This window comes from Brassica napus, chromosome C1, assembly GCF_020379485.1.
Source record: "Brassica napus cultivar Da-Ae chromosome C1, Da-Ae, whole genome shotgun sequence".
Lineage (NCBI taxonomy): Eukaryota > Viridiplantae > Streptophyta > Magnoliopsida > Brassicales > Brassicaceae > Brassica > Brassica napus.
The window spans coordinates 46,745,883-46,763,357 of NC_063444.1; the positions used below are offsets into that span (position 1 = coordinate 46,745,883).

Consider the following 17,475-nt stretch of genomic DNA (forward strand, 5'->3'; position numbering starts at 1 on the left):
ATAATATCATCGACGTCAATTTTCTTATCGGTTCCATTTTGTTTCATACATGACATAACTTATTGAGATCTCTTCATTTGTCTCAGGTACCTGAATTTTCGTCAGTCATGTTTAATTTCTCTTCTGGAGATCATACAAAACTATATTGCCTCGTTTTGACCATTATCAATATATGCTCCTTTTTCATTTACGAGGATTTATCTTTGGAACCAATCTGTCTACCACCCTGCAGGCGTGACTAGCAGTTTGATATTGTTCTTGTAGAACATTTATTCTTATTGGAGCATTTACAGCTGGTATATGTGACTTGATCACTATATTTATATGGGTCGTGTCTGGCAACTGCTTTAGTAAGTTTTGAAATGAATTATCTTTTGGACTTCTATTTCACATTGTGTTTAGCCCGAGGATCAATGATAATTCATTTCAACTTATTTTCTTTTCCAGCTGTTTATTTTCTCCCCCTTATGTTGGAAGTACTAACTCACTTTTAGAATTCATGTATAGCCTTACTTATAGTTTTCGGGGATGGCTCTGGATTCTTAAGTGTCAATAGAGATTTATATCCAACATATATTTCCAACCTCATTTGAAAACACATCTTCATTTGAAGCTCTGTGGCGGAGCAACATCCAACATTCTTAGATGAAAATGATTGGTTTCTGATTCTATACCAATGATGGGGAGAACTAGTGAATATTTATTGGCTTGATGCGATCCAATGTTGCTCAAAATGTTTAGCACTTATCTCAGTGAATGTGCTATAGTCGTTAAAGACTTTAAGAAGTGAATTCACCAATATTATAAAAATGCATAGTGGGTGATCAGTCCACTAACATCTTCGTTATTTATGCCAATATCTTATTTTGGCTGGTGAAAACCATATTACCCTTTTATCTTATGGGTAAGCAACATATGTCAAATCATTCGGAAGAATCTTCTGGTTCTTATATGACTATGCATATGACCTTTAAGTATATATTCGCATTATTAATGAACCAAAATGGTCTAACTGATTCATGCCAAATGTAAACTTCTAGTTTACTATACATTTATCTTCATTATACTAATCTTTGTGTAGTACAATATATAAGAGGCTGTAGATATTTTCTCTAAAATACTTATACTGCTTTGAGAATTATTTCTGATTGAAATGTATATATCATTTCGTTTGCTTATTGTCTCAACATAAGTGTCTCAAAATCTTACGGATTTACTTTGAGAAAAATTCATTAATCTTAGTTTTAGTGTAAACATAATCTTCTGGATGTTTGACTTATCATAAAAAGTGAGATTCTTTAACTCTTCCCCTCGAGAGTATAATACTACAGGTTTATCAATCTCGAATGTATCTCATTTTCTTAATCAACAACATATCCTACATGGGTTATGTATTTTTCGTAGATCCTTTTAACTTTTGATACTTATAAAAATACAATACCTTAAGAACTTTAAATTGCATTCTTAAGAACTTTAAATTAAATTTTTATGTGCAGTAATACTATGTATACTTCTGGAGCATCATATATATCCTCTTTTTAAGCATTCTATAAGTTTTACTACCTTGTATTGTACACACAATAAATTTTCTTTCATCTTCAGATGAATTCATAATTTCTTTTCTTTATTACCATGTTTATTTTCTCAACTTTAAGTGAGAGTATGAGTTCTATAAAGAAACTCTTTGGACCTTGACCTCATTTATGCTCACGTCTAAAACCACAATTTATGAGTTTTTAAATGTCATATTCTCTTCAGGAGAATGAATCATAATCAACTAGACGTGATTTATCAATAGATATTTTTTCAATATATATGCATCATAAAACAATTTTTTTGAAGAAATTTTACTTTTAAACTTAACATCCAACATAGTTGGCTTTATTTACCGACTTCAGGTCTTGTAATCTTTAAATGCAAAATACAAAATGAGCTTTAGGTAATCACTTCAGGTGATAATACCTTTTTTATATATATTATCTTCCAAAACTTATGGATCTTTTAGAGTCAAGCTTTAAACTTAAAATCCTCAATATAAATGGTAATAAAATCAAAATATTTCAAATATATATAAATATGTATTAACAAAGGTGTCTTATTATATCAGAAAATAAATAAAACTTTCATAGTAATTATTATATAAACTATATTATTACTCTCATGCTTTTTAACAAAGTTTAACCTATCAATCAATTTAATGAACAAATTTATATCACTGCCAACTTCATGCAAATTGATTTATCTAATCAAGTTTGTTAAACTTGTATATAAAGCATAAAAATACTTATCTTATAAACAGAAGTATATCGGCGATGAAAGTTTCAGCTGTTCACGTTTCTGAATTGGCTGATAACTTGTACATATCTTTCCGAGAGAATACACAATCCTGAAAACTTTAAATTTTTGCTCATATAAACATGGCCATTACATTAGTAAATATCAACATATAATCCAAATTCTTTTATGATATTAGACCAAAGACTAATCGACAACAAAACTAACCGATTACAAATAATTTCTTTTATGATGTTAGACCATGAATCATAAAGTATGTTTCCTTAATACCATTAAATCATGAAGCATATTAAAGTATAATAAGCAAAATTTAATTCATAAAATAACTATTATTCTTACATATAGACAAGCGTTGATATATATATATATATATATATATATATCATCGTCTAAAATGACTATATATATATATATATATATATATATTTTTTTTAGAATTTCGCAATTTTAAAATGAATCATTTATTATGAACTTCATAATTTAAAAACCGTTTACATTAATCATACAAGAAATTACAAGGAGAAGCGATGTAAATAAAATTAAACCGATATTCATCTTAAATTCACTCGGAGTAAATTCTCCAACGAATAAACCATAAATAGAAACACAAATAAAAATGGCACATAAAAACAAAAGTGCGCGAATCATCTTTCTTGAAATGAAAAATCGGAGGAGAGCGATTTAAAATTTTTGAGAGAAGATGAAATGTTTTGGATGATGAAATGGAGTGAAAATGAGTTGTATTTATAGATGAAAATTACTGTTCATGACCGTTGGAGAAAGGAGAAATTTTTGAAAATTTTTCTTTGTGACCGTTGGGGTTAAATCGAGTGCACCAAAAATTAGTCTGAAAATATCGTATTAAACGGTCAATCAAATCTATAAAATTTCATAAAAGTGAAAAATTATGACAATGAAATATTTATGTTATATGACAACAAATCATGCGACGGCTCAGCCGATCAATGCAGAATAATAAATAAATTATACGGCGGCTCGGCCGACCAATTAATAATAAACAGAATATAAGGCGGCTCAGCCGACCAATAAATAATAAACAGGATATAAGGCGGCTCGGCCGACCAATAAATAATAAACAGGATATAAGCGGCTCGGCCGACCAATAAATAAATTAAATTACTAGTAAATAATATAGGCGGTATTCCGGCCATTATAACATGATATAAATAATAGTAGAGGCGGTATACCGACCATTATAACAGGGTATAAATGATACAAATAAATTTTACCGAATCGCAGAGTGATCGTGCTGATAACGTGTTATGAAATAACTTATAATTTATAGTATCGAGAAATTTAAATAAGAGTAGAATTTAATACCCGTAGGAAGCAAATAACACTAGTATAAGGGAGAGAGTTTATTATAAGGAAGAAGAAGAAGATGTAATGGTTCTTTGATTATAAACTCTTGTTCTTGTTTATGGTGTGCAAAAGAGTGAGATGAGTGATGGTATTTATAGTGAACAACAATACATAAAATAACAAAGATAGTGTTTAATTTGGTAAATGAGTGGGTGATCATAGTGTTTGATGAGTAGATGATCATAGTGCTTGAGTTGGTAAAGAAGTGGATGATCATAGTGCTTGAGTTTGGTAAAGAAGTGGATGATCATTTCAATGCTTAATTTATAACAATATCTTTATTATAAATTTGGTTTGGATTATTAAGGACAGGTTTGTCTTTCTTTAAGATTTTTAATGTCGGAATCAAAGAACACAAAAAATGTGCGCCGTTGCCGGGGATCGAACCCGGGTCACCCGCGTGACAGGCGGGAATACTTACCACTATACTACAACGACTTCGATGCTTGTTTCTTAATATATAATTTACTTCATACGTAATTCTAGCTGGGAATACTTCAAGAATCAAAGCATATCATGCAGTATCTGACACTACATCATGTGGTAATGTAATTTCCTATATTGCAGACTGGATCATTTGACTTTATTGGCTCTTTTCGCTAGCGAACGTAGGCCTTCAAAATCTACAGTGACTAAAGCAGTGGCTGAGTTCCGGCGGAACCCAAGCAGATACATGGAGCATCCAGAAAGACTCTTTTACTGAAGAACAGCTCGAAGGTAATGCATTCGGGCTTTACATTTTTTTTCCTTGATTTATCAATGCCATATACCAGGGAAAGTTCTGCATAGCTTCACATTCTACCAAACAAAACTTTCACCGTCGTGTATTTTTCACCCCAAGTGGCATTTCACACCAGAATGCCCATTAAAAAGTGTATAGCACAAGAAACAGTTTTCAATCTTTTCATAAAATAATTGTAAATTAACAAAACTTGTAACCTTCTAAGTCACTAAGAATAGTTATGGGAGCGGGGAGGGAAAGCCAAAAGGAATAACCTTCAAAATGCTAACAGATTGAAGTTTGTGGAAACCACATTAGAATCAGGTTTACATCTTAACATCTCTCCCCCAAAAACACCTAGTGTTCCTGAGATCATCAGCTTTTAATTTAGACCCAACTTGCTTCACACCGGGCCAGACTCTTCCACAGGATTTATAAAGCTCCATCTAACCAAAAAAAAAAAAAAAAAAACAAAGCAACATCAAAATATTCATCAGACTGTTCTCATGCAAAGCAATCAAAAGAAATTGCAAAGAAACTCGTTTCTGGTATTCAAAAAGAACCAACTAACCTTGTTGAGGATCTTCGTGTACAAAGAAACTGGCAGCTACTATCAAATAACAAAGAATGAGCATCAACCCTTTGAAGTAATTCGATGTCCCTTCCTGCATGTACATACAGAGATCACCATCAGTTGTTGGTTCTAGATTACCATTATCAATCTTAAAGGCGACTTTACCCACCTGGAGGAAAAAAGCTACTACTATAACGGTAATAAACAGCATAGCCGTCTCAAAAAGCTGGAAGTTGAGGTCCATCTGTTCACCCATCATCCACCCAATCACCACACAGAACGGGACCTAACCATATCAAACAACAACAGAAGATTATATCTAACAAGACTTGTTAACCAAAGATGATATATATACTCCTCTTGCAATGTATTCACGTTTACATACGGCGAACATGGAGATCTGGATAGAGGAACCAATAGCCACGCCCAATGACAGATCCTGTAGAGGTTAAACAAAAAAAGTGTCTCAAGACAAACTGAGAATGAAGAGTGTCTATAGATGTTACAACTCAAGAAAAGACTCTGCCTACCAGTTTATCTTTCATGGCAAACATGATAGCCCCTGCATGCTCCGCTGCATTCCCAACAATAGGAAGCAATATGACACTTATAAAAGCTATTGGTATGTTCCAAGAGACCGATGCACCCTGAAGAAAACAATTACACTGGTAATGAATAAACTCAAGCAGTGGGAGACACACAACATATAGCCAATGAAAGAAGTCTAAGTTACCTCTATTGCATCAACAAGATAGCCAGAGAGAAGAGAGACCCAAGCAGTCAAGATTGAGAGCCATATGATAGATTCCCACTTGGAGATCTCAGGATCTTCATCTTCATCAGAAGCTTCCTCGTTCTGATTCGTTTCCTAGAGTTTACATCACATATGTCAAGCAAGAAGGCAAGTCCAGGTTAAACAGAATCACACGTGGCAGGCAACAAACCTGTTCAAGAGGGCTATAAGAACTAGACTGACTCTTCAACTGGAAGAAAAGGTAAGCAGCATAAGCTATAAGCATTATACAACTACTAAACCTCGACAAAGCCAGCTCCGATGATCCAGCATGAACCTCACTATGCGTGTAGTGAAGAACAGCAGGGAAGAGTATCCCCATTACAGCCATCAAAAGCAATCCTGAATTAACAACCGCAAGCCCCTGGATGCAGAAACAACAGGACTCAGAAACCAAAAGAGTGAATACAGAGGAAGAAGGATGATTAACTAACTTTGTCAAAGACTTGGTCTTTCTGGTGAAACACTAGCCCGCCGCAGAAGAAAGCGCAGCCGAGCACAAGCAGCATGTTGGAAAGAATCGATCCTAGCAAAGTCAGCTGAACTACACGTATCATTCCGTTTTTCAAAGCGAAGATGGATATGATCAGTTCAGTCACGTTCCCGAACGTAGCGTTTAGGAGACCTCCCACTGTGAAAAAAAATATGTATTAGAATGTCAAAAATAGAATTTGAATGTTTTCAGAAGGAAGCAAAGTTCATACCAGTTGGGCCAGTGTAAAAAGCAAGTTGCCTGTTTTCAAAAATACACATAAGTCTCACAAAACAGAATGATGATATGGTGAAGTTTAATGCTTACTCTGTGGCGTATCCTAGACGCTCAGCTAATGGTGTGATGCCTATTAAGCTCAGCAGAAACACCCACCCCTGAAGGCACAGGCAAAAGAATCACTTCTTGAACTAGAAATGAAACTAATATTAGTATTAGTACTAGTACACTTACCTTGCTATCTATCATGTAGTGGACCAGTATTGCTAGAGGACCGAAAGGTAGCAATAGATTGAGTTTGTTAGATAAAATAACGATCTTGATGCTCTTAAGGACACTGTTCTTTGGTGATTTAGTGATGTGTTGAGGGAAGATTGGAGAGAGTGAACCTTGCTCCATCAAAGAAGCTTCTTTGGTTTGCTTGGCATCTTCTTCGAGTTTAAATAGGGTTTTGTTCTCAGCTTCATCAACCGACCCCATCTGTTACATTATATTAAAAAAAAAAATTAAATCTTTGGCAATCCAAAAATAAAAAGAGTATTTATATTGGCGTGAACTTACTTCAACTTGTGGTTCAATAAGAGCCGGGACGTTACAATGACTCATAACCTCGTGCTAGCAGAACATGGAGCACTGATAAACTAACAGCGTCTGGTTGTGGTGCAACCTGTGGAACAGAGAAACTTCTTGTGTGAGATCTAAAGTTTGTAACCACACAAAAAGGTAGAGTCTTGTGGATATATAGACACTTGTTACAGTACTTCAAATAAAAAGCAGAGAACTTTACTGAGTCAACAGCCAAAAAAAGGATACTTTCTAAATAGAAACTCCCGGAAACCGAAAGAAATCGAAAAAGAGGGCGACTTTATTACCTTGCGGTCAACGAAGGGTAAGACAGAGAAGAAGACTTGAACGAAGTTGCGGAAATTAAATCAGTGCATAGCCTAACGACTTTGAGGGTTTATAGTATTCTTCTTCTTAATCTGATCTGGTGAAGAGAGAGGAGAAGTCAAGTGGTAGTTTGAAGAGATGGTGTAATTAGTTCATAGACGTGACTGTTGATCTGGATGTCGAGAATCCCTTTAGATCTCAGATGGTAGTAGAAGAGCACCAGCGAGGAAGTTTCGTTCTTCGTTGAATTTGAAAGAAAAAAACACTTTGAAAATCAGTTTGAAGAAAACGAAGTTTTTTTTTTCTCCTTTTATTATTCTTTTTTTGTCTTAGATAAACGTAGAAGAAGACACAAATAACGGCGCCGTTTTAGCCTTTTACGACAGTTACCATTTCCCCTCGAGAAATCTAGGCTCTTTGTCTTTTATCTTCACAATCAGATTTTTTCTTCTTTTTTTTTGTCAACACAATCAGATTTTTTCAGTTTAATAATGTGACCCTATCCTTAACCAATCACCAAAATTAGATTGAAAAACAACTTATAATCTTATCAAAGAACTCTCCCCCTGTAACATACTCCAAGATGATAAATATTTTTGTCTTGCTTGTCATCACCTGCAGAATCAGTGTGTGTAAAACTAGTACTAGGGTATATTCTCACATAATGAAAGAAACAATGTTTGCTACCTCATATAATTGAACAACATTTGGATGCTTTATCAACTTCATATTTGCTATCTATCTTTTGTTCAGACATCTCTTTTATCAAGAATCTTGAGAGCGACATGTTCACCAGTTTCAGAGTTTCTTGCAAACTTAACTTTAGCAAAAGTTCATTCCCCAATTGTTCTTCCCACTTCATATTTACCAACTCTATGCTTCCTATTCTTAAGCAAATTATAAAACTTTTAACCTAAAGTTAGAAGCTAACATGTTCAATTAGCAAAAAAGACCAATTACAAGAGTATCAGTTGAAATCAAACAAATAAAGACAACATCTTTAATGACCCTTGAATCATTTTTCAATATCAAAAGTCATAAAAGTATCAAAGCTCACGACAAATCTATCTTATTACACAACATAAACTGCTGCAAGTAACACTTTGTTCCTGTAAAGCCAATGTAACTGAATCTTAACAAGCAACCAAGATCAAGACTTGCACATTTTCTCAAAAAAAAACGATCTTCATAATCCACCACCGACAACATCAAAACAAAGCCAAAGTCACGTCCTTTTTTGATCAATCTTCCCTCGAAACCCCACATGCAGAAACAGAGAAAGAATCAAGTTTTTAACACATACATCTTCGATGGGAGAGTGATTGAGATGAAGACGGTCATTGATCCAACCGAGAATCTCGTTTCTTCCAACAACGTAAGCACTGTCCACCATTCCCATGTTCGTCCCTGCAAAACCTTCCTCATCTCCTCTTATTCCCTCTCAATAACCCCGCAAAACCCACACCCAGAATCCCAATCCAATCTCCCCTCCCCTCGATTCCTCATCGTCTCTACCCCCGCCCTCTCTTCGTCGTTCGCCGTCACTGATTCCTCCCTTCCGCGACCGCCAAGAAGCTCGAATGTGAGTGTGAAGAGAGCCGCTGAGAGAGGTGAGAGGTCGCCACGTGTCTCTCAAGAGACGTTCCTTCGTTCTCCTAATCAAGATACGTTTCTTCGATTTATAGCAACTTTTTTTATTACCAATTATCCCAAAAACTCACTCTAAAAGACTGCAATAAAGATGCTCTAATACGACCCCGCGGATGTCGGAAACCTTGTAAATATCGTAGTATATATCAGTAAATTGCTTTTGAACAAAATAATATATATATCTATATATATATTATATAATATACCATTTGGTTCTGTTATCGATTATCAAATTCAAAGCTCCTTTCAACTATAGTTCGAAATATATAATCTTTTATATACTAAATCACAAGTCATTCAACCAATTATATTATACCACATCATTTGAAAAAGTAAATAAATAAAAATAAAAACAAAAATGAAGAACAAAAAGCAAAACATTACACATTACGTGCAAATTTTAGATATTTACTGGGAAAAAAAAAACAAAAAAAAATCTCATCCCATCTTGCCACTCACCATGATCACCGGTCACCACTAACCACTATCCGCAAAAAACTACTACTATTCTAGCATTTATATTTGTGCAATGTTACAATACGATTTAAGAAACATTTTTTCTTTCTTCTATTCCACAAACCCGATGCTCCCTGATATCTCAGAAAAGCTATTGTTGTTACACTTCCAAAGATGTGTAAAAAGGAGATAAAATTAACAGTGTACGGAAAAGACTACCAACAAGATTGAAATTATAGGTATTTGTATTGTATTTTACTAACATTTTATCATCAGAGAGTATCACATATTTTGTATGGTTTCTTTCGGATTGATATTAGTTTATTTTTTCTGGTACCAAAAGTAAAATAAAAGTCATGATGATAACATCTATAATATCCTATTTTTTTTATTTATGTTGAAAGGTTACTTGAATAACAAGTATGTAGTTCTTTGTTTATTTACAAAATCAATATGTTTCAAAATTATGTATAAGGAGAAACTAGAATCAGATTTTTCCTTTTTATTATAAGAAATATAATATCTTAACAAAATAAAATTCCTAATTTGGTAATTTATATATATTTAATATACTCTAACAAAATTTGAATTTATTAATTTTTTACAGCCAAATCATAAGAAAGTTTCAGAGTTAAACTCAAATAGGGTTTCCATACTATTATGAATTTCTGGCACAGGAGATCAAATGAATTTCAGGTAGATAGTGTATTTATAAAACAAGTAGATATCAATATGTGGAAAATAGAGTTTTTTTTTCTATTAAAATTTTGAATATCAACTGTAATTTGGTTTAAGCATGCACATTGGTCACGAGTGTGTTTATGTAATTCCACATTTACTTATAATGATTTACAATGCATGAGTTAGTTTCTGTACATTTGATCATAATGCTCACTGGCGTTAAATCTCTAACTGTTGTAAGAGAACAATAACAATAGTTACACAAACCTTGCAAGTTGCAACTAAGTAAAATAATTTTCTGAAATAAAAAAAATTGAGAAAAATATTACAGTAGTATCACTTTATCTGTCAAAATATGTCATCATTGTTCTAATAGAACTCAAGCATATATATTTGTTGTCTACAAGTATTGCAATGCACTGAGCACTACCAATTTACCATGAATCCGACAATAATTTTGCTACAAAACATACTATTTTAACATAACAAAATCATTTTCTTAAGCCTTTTTTCAAAAAAAATAAAAAACAAAATCATTTTCTTTTCCTACAGGTTAGAACACTAGTAGTATCGTAAGGGGTGGTTTTTTTTTTTTGTCAACATATTTTTATAAGGCTTTTGGGCCATGAAAGTTACAAGTAGATACAACCATCAAATATACAATCAGCTCTAATTGAAGCCTAAACTAACAAAAGATAAAGCTGAACCAAGGATGCACTATAAGAAAAATGAGTTTTAATAGCAGACCGGAATAGCGTTTTTTACGATTGTGCTATGGTTGACATATCCGTTAGTTTTAGATAGCGTTTGTATATTTGGAAATGCTATGATAAAGTAGTATATTTGGAAACGCTATCATAACGTATGGTTTTATACGTAACATTTGGATTTAATAGCAAAACATGATTGAAAACGCTATGTTTGGTTTTTGAATCCCTAAACCCTAAAACAAGTATTTAAACCCTAAACTCTAAATACAAACTTTAAACTCTATTTTAACATCAAATCTTAAATTTAACTTCAAATGTTATATATAAATTCAAAAATTAATCTTTTCCAAAATTTTATCTCATCTCAGATCTTAAAATCAATATCCCAAACTTTTAACTTTTAAATCCTATACTCATACATTTATTCTAAACTCCAAATTTTATATATAAACTCTACAAGTAATTAAAAATTTCTCAACACTAAAAATTTTATTCTCAAATTTTAAACTAATCTCTAACACTTAATATTTACAATTTCTAAAAGTATTTATCTCCGTATAATATTAAAACTACAATAAAAATATCCATAATTATTAATCTTCTTGTGCTTAGAAAAAAATATAGTAATCCTCCTACTATTCTTTCATTGGCCAAAACAAAAAGTGTGTGGATTGCAAAGTGTACACCATTGATTAAATTCATTCAATGGTTCAGATTCATTCAATCTATGTTTCTTCCTCTCCCTCTCTCGTGTCTTTGTTATACAATCAGACCACAATTCATTATTCTTTTTAGTTTCTTTTATTCTTTTTTTGTTTCACATCTGAAACAATTTTTTATCTTTGTCTTCTTCACTACGACACCATCTCTCTCTGCACATCGTTTTTCTTTCTTCTCTACAATCTCTCTCTCGTCTCTTTTGTTTCCGTCTTCAAGGCCAACCACTCATCTTCTTCTCTGTATCTCATCTCTTTTCCACCTCTGCTCAAGCTTGCCCACGTCTTCTCGTCACGAATCTCGAACTGTCGCGAGTTCTCCATCTCTGCCGTCGCCGTCTTCTGATCTGTCTCCTCCTCGGTTCCGCGACGAAATGACTTCTCCTCCCATACTTTGTGAAAATTATAGTCCTCTACTTTGTGAGAGCTCTGCTACATGACGCGTCCTCTGCCTCTCGCCTCCGTGAAGTCTATTTCCAGTGATGTCTCTCTTCCTCTGTGCGCCACCTCTCCTCCACTCATCTGCGCCTCCAAACCTTCTCTCCTCCACAACAAGCCGAAGGATGGCTCCTCCTCTGGGACAACCCTACATCTCATCCTCGCTGGAGACAGCTTTGCTTCTCGTCGAAAGTGCCATGGCGGCTCGTTGGAGAACAACCAAATTAGGTTTAGGTGTTAACTGTATAATTTTTGTTTTAGGTTTAGTTTTTTTAATTAGGTTATTTTGTAACTATTTTAATTATAAACCAAATTCAATTATTTTGTAAATCAAAATTCATATAAAATATATTTAATTGTTTTTTCTGATTTGTGTTTTTTTTGTTTTTTAATAATGTAATACGCTATTAAAAAATATTTAATTGCATACATAAAGGCGCTATTGTATATAACCATAAGATAACAGTTTAAAAAAACTTTATCTAATGTACATGACCTACTATGACGGGCGATGATACATCGTTTCTAAGACTGTATCGTATCGTTATATAGCGTTTTTCGTCCGCTAATAAAACCCATTTTTCTTGTAGTGATTTTCATCAATAATTTAACTTTAGAGCACCAAGGACACGTGTACAATTCTTATATGGGTCTCGATGTTTCTGGAGTCGAAGTTTGAAGAACATCACCATCGGCTTCACCGGAGACCTGTCGGAATGGGTATCTTCAGAAATATCTTCGACTAGTTGAATCTACTTGACCGATTTTCCAATCCCTGTTCGCCGTCAATCCTGCTCGAATCTTCATCGAACTTGTTAGATGTAAGCTTCAGTGAATAGCTTCAGAGAGAAAAAAGCGAGGTCTTGCCAGAACATTTCCGATGAAGAAAACTCTAGCTAATCTAAACCTGCATCTTCTCTCTACGCTTAATCAAACATCTTAATCTCCATCCCGCAAAGGATACTCCGCCAAAGTTTTAAACACGAAGATTAATACCTTATCTGGGAAAGAAATCAAGCATGACTAACAAGAAGATTGGAATCTTGCAAAATCAATCGGAATATAGATTTGTGAAGGATAGAAAAATTGGATTTTGAGAAAAAACACAACAAAAAGTCGCCTAACGAAATGATAATCGCCAAAGCGAAGAACAAAATCGATCCTAAGATCAAAAATATACACAAACCAAAAAACAAAAGAAAAGTAGATGGTAACCGGCGGCAAAGAGCCACCGGCCACCCACACACATAAGGGGTGACTAATAAGAGAATTTAAGTAACGAGAGAGTAAAATGTGATATACCATACCATTTATAAAGAAAAACGGGTCAACACTTAAAGGTTTGACCTTAACTGAAACCCATCGGTAGATTTGACCCAAATTGGCCCATTAGATTGATATCGGAGTTTGACAAAAAAAAAAAAGATTGATATCGGAGTTGACTCAGTCAATCACTCATGAGAGAGAGGAAACCAGCTCTTTTCCAAAATGTATAGGGCTGACCAAATAAACCAAACCGAATCCGATCTGATAAAAATGAGTCTAAACCGATCTAAACTTGACATAAATACCGAATGGATCATGTCTTATGGTATTTCGGGTTATAGATATTATTCTAATCGAACATGAACCTAAATGAATATCCGATAGAAACCGAAACATTCGAAATCCAAAAAAGAACTCATACCAAACATGATCTCAATTCCTAATGTGTATACAAAATATACTAAAATATTATTGAACATCTAAAATAATTATCTATTACATGAATGTTGATGGTTGAAGGTGGCGGTTGAAGCTTGAAATTTTTAATTTTTGGTTTTGTTTTCATTGAAAAATGTTTCTCTTTTCACGAGAAATTGGTTTTCGTTTTATGCTTTCATTTATTTGGTTTTTTTTCTGTCAATAACTATGTTTACATTTCGTTTAATTTTGAATGATCACGCTTAATGTTCATTTCTTATTTTTGAATCGATTTTACTTATGTTTTAGTTACAAAATATGTACAAATCGGATATTTTAAAGGAAAAATTTGGAAAAATACCTTCCAAAAAGATTATATTTTGAAAATTACATCAAGTTTTTAGCTTTTCGGAAAATACACTTATTTATAAATGAAATGACTAAATTATCGAAGTTAATGCTTGTAATTATCTTGATATCTATATTGATAAGTTTAATGAAAAACATAAATAGTTTTTAAACTATGCAATTGAAAACATTATTTAAGAAAAAAATCAACAACAAAAAATGAACAATAATATATTAGAATATCTTTATATATAAAAAAGGCTTTGTTTCTCTCCCAGGGTATCCAGCTCGGATGCCACGTCATTAATTCGAGCCCTGAAGAATTGACACGTGTCACTCTGTAATGAAACTCACCGTTTCATTAAACAAAAAAAGGAGATTTGTGGGCTTTTGTTCAGTTATTGGCCCGTAAAGTGCCTCTTCTTTGTAGTTGTGAAGCCGACACTCATGTCTAGGGTTTATCGCCTACTGCGTTTTGCATCAATGGAGGTCCTGAGTCTTTAATGGAGGTTTATCACTTTCGTCAGTAATCGTTGCGTTTATGTTGGTTCGCGTCGTTTCGTTATCTATTCTTCTCCTCACATGAGTTACAAGTTGCATTGATTCAACTTCATTAACGAGATCTTAACTTTTACCACCATCTGCAGCCAAGATCATTCATTCAATGATTTGTATCCCTCTTCCAATCGGTGGATCTCCACCTATAAAAAGGGAAGGCCTCATCCCTTGAGAATCATCCTCACGATTCCAATAGCGTTCGATATTTTTTCAATATCATGGTTAACTCCTCTGTTCTATTTTCTAATTTGAAATCCGACCATTAATTGTTTCTTCAAACGTGGGGGTGAAGTTGCTAAGATTCTGGGAAACTAGGAACTTCAAACGATGTGGCTCTTTTCAGCTAGCATTACTCGCCTCAACAGCTTAAACAAGAGAACCCGTGATGTGATCGCTTCAAGTTTGTATGTTTACTATTCTTTGAGATATGAGATGACTGGTGATCTTGATGATATTCTCACTGGCGATTTGTTTTCAGTCTATTATATTTGACTCAACATCTAATTAACCGATGGCTTTTACTTCTACTTGCAGTATTCAAGCTACCCTTGCACCATTCTGGAACACTTTGTCATGATGCGTTGGGTCAGGTTCGTTTTGTGAAAAATGTTATAAAACCTCGAAACTCTCTGTTCAGCTTTTGTTTTGGCTATATATTCAATGTCTCATTTTGTGAATGCAGTAAACACTTCTGAATCTCTTGCTTCGCAATACAACCTTTATGACCAAGCAGAGAAGTTGAGATCAAAAGTACCAAGATTTGAAGCACGTTCTAACCAACATGTTTATCTTTTAGTAGTTATTTTTTCATACCAATTGGTTATTGTAGCTTTCTAGATTATAGTTTATATTATTTCTCTGATCTCTCACTTATGCTAGCCTTTCCATAGTCAATTGGAAAGTAAATAATATTGGAAACACAACTCCGTTCCGTTAGTCTCTCGATCAAGGCCATGAAGTCTTTAAAAAAAAAAACGTTTTTAAAGCTTATAAGATGATATATTCCTCTGCACAAAGACTGATGGTGAAGCTTAAATTGAAAAGAAAAGAAGGATAAGAAAAAAAATGGTTGTTACAGAGAGAGAAATACATAATCTTCATTGTTTTTTCGTGAGAGATGTGGAAATGGGTGAGTTTAAGATTTTAGTTCTACCATTAAAAAGGAAAGAGGAATTGGAAGTTCTAAGAGATACATAGATTACAGAAAACCGAGAGCTAGCAACAAAAGCCTACGAAGATGGAAAAGTATTTATTAAATGGAACAGAAATACAAGTCACAAGCTGGCACTGGCTTGCCATGTTTTAATATTCTTCTGATTTTTGTTGTTATTATCAAAAAAATTAACTTCAATTTCTATAAGAGATACAAACAAATACAAAGAGATAGAAATTAAGAAAATAATGACATCACAAAATTTTAAATCTGTAAACTTTTCTAATGTAATTTTAAAATAATAAGGTATTTGTCAAAACAGGAAAAATTTTGATATGTGAGATTAGGGATAGGGAATAATATGATCAAATCTTTCACAAGCTCATATTGCCCTTATTAATCCCATCATAAATTGATTTAAATGATTTTAACTATTATATTCAGTTACTTAGCTTGGTTCAAAGTTAAGAAAAAACAAGTCCAATCTAATTTTTGATTTGGTGTTGGTTTCAGGATTTCAATATAAAATTATAAATACAAATTTTCACTTAAAATAATTATTTTAGACAAAATATATAAGAACAAATTAAACATATTGAAATATTTTTAAATCCAAAATAAATCACATCATATAGACATTAATAATCTGATTTTAACTACCAAATAAACAAAAATGAGATTCACATGAGAATGAAATTGTATTTTATTAAATAAACAACCACAATAAAAATGATAATAATTAAATTAAACAATAACCTAAAACATATTCCACAAAAAATTAAAAAAATCAAGACACATTAAAAATAAACATATCAGTTATTAATGTTTGAGAACAAGAATTTGAAAATGTAATACGTTCAAGTCTGTCAACTGTCGACCAACCCAAAATTAATACTTTGAATTTTTATGTAAATGCGTAAATGCTTTTTAAAACTTGAATCTTCTTGAAATAAATTATATATTATTACACTTTCTGAATTATTTTTGCTAATTTTGTATTCTCTAACATAAAAAATAATGAAGGCTACTGTTATTTTAATTCAAACAAAAAATATTTATTAAATATAACAATATTATCTCAATTTTTTTCATTATTTATTTGTTTATAATATCGTTTCAATCTATAATGATTTAAAATATTTCATAAAATTAATATAAATTCATATAAAATAGTTTTTACTATAACTTCCCGCCCGTAAGGCGGGCCGACCCTAGTATACTATAATGAGTAATGATAGAGGACGTCAACGCCATTCATTTTTGTGTTCTCCATTTTTACTCAAAGCATAGAGCTTTTTCTTAAACAGTTTTTGAAACACAGCTCCATTTTTGCATTGTTACATATCTAGTGTTACTTCTAAAGGTTAAACTAACTGAAGGACAATCACCATACAAAGGATGGACGAACATCAAAGAAACACACAATAAAATTTCAATCTTAGAGAATTCTTCGAAATGTAAAGGTCGTAAAACATAAATCTCGGTATAGAAAATACAGACAAAAAGTAATGATCATGGTAGAAAATTCATCTCAAAAACCTAGATGACATCCGTAGAAAAGGAGTTCCAAATCAGACATTGTACACAACTCGTATTCAGTTATCAATTGAACGTATATCAAAATTAAAGAACAAATATTGTTCTAACAGAAAATGCTAACAAAGTCGTGTGATTGAGCAATATAAATTTGATTGCAATCTGTTGGAGAATTTTCTG

The 17,475-nt window shown here is 32.8% G+C and overlaps 1 protein-coding gene, 1 long non-coding RNA gene and 1 other non-coding gene across 3 annotated transcripts; 1 reads left to right on the forward strand and 2 right to left on the reverse strand.

Moving 5' to 3' along the window:
- Window positions 1–4,044: 4,044 nt before the first annotated feature.
- TRNAD-GUC lies at window positions 4,045–4,116 on the reverse strand. Its single transcript has one exon. It is a non-coding gene; the product is annotated as a tRNA-Asp (tRNA).
- Window positions 4,117–4,555: 439 nt separating this feature from the next.
- LOC106377428 (vacuolar cation/proton exchanger 2-like) lies at window positions 4,556–7,653 on the reverse strand. Its single transcript, XM_013817664.3, has 13 exons — window positions 7,348–7,653; window positions 7,037–7,142; window positions 6,710–6,955; window positions 6,566–6,633; window positions 6,471–6,499; window positions 6,201–6,397; window positions 5,918–6,130; window positions 5,707–5,841; window positions 5,504–5,620; window positions 5,359–5,412; window positions 5,143–5,259; window positions 4,971–5,064; window positions 4,556–4,845 (listed from the first exon to the last, which is right to left on the reverse strand). The coding sequence occupies exons 2-13, from the start codon at window positions 7,079–7,081 to the stop codon at window positions 4,832–4,834; spliced, it is 1,329 nt and encodes a 442-aa protein (XP_013673118.1). The 5' UTR covers window positions 7,082–7,142; window positions 7,348–7,653; the 3' UTR covers window positions 4,556–4,831.
- A 6,788-nt stretch (window positions 7,654–14,441) lies between these two features.
- LOC106375058 lies at window positions 14,442–15,542 on the forward strand. The gene is made up of 4 exons (XR_001275184.2): window positions 14,442–14,595; window positions 14,696–15,010; window positions 15,141–15,196; window positions 15,289–15,542. It is a non-coding gene; the product is annotated as an uncharacterized LOC106375058 (long non-coding RNA).
- Window positions 15,543–17,475: the final 1,933 nt, after the last annotated feature.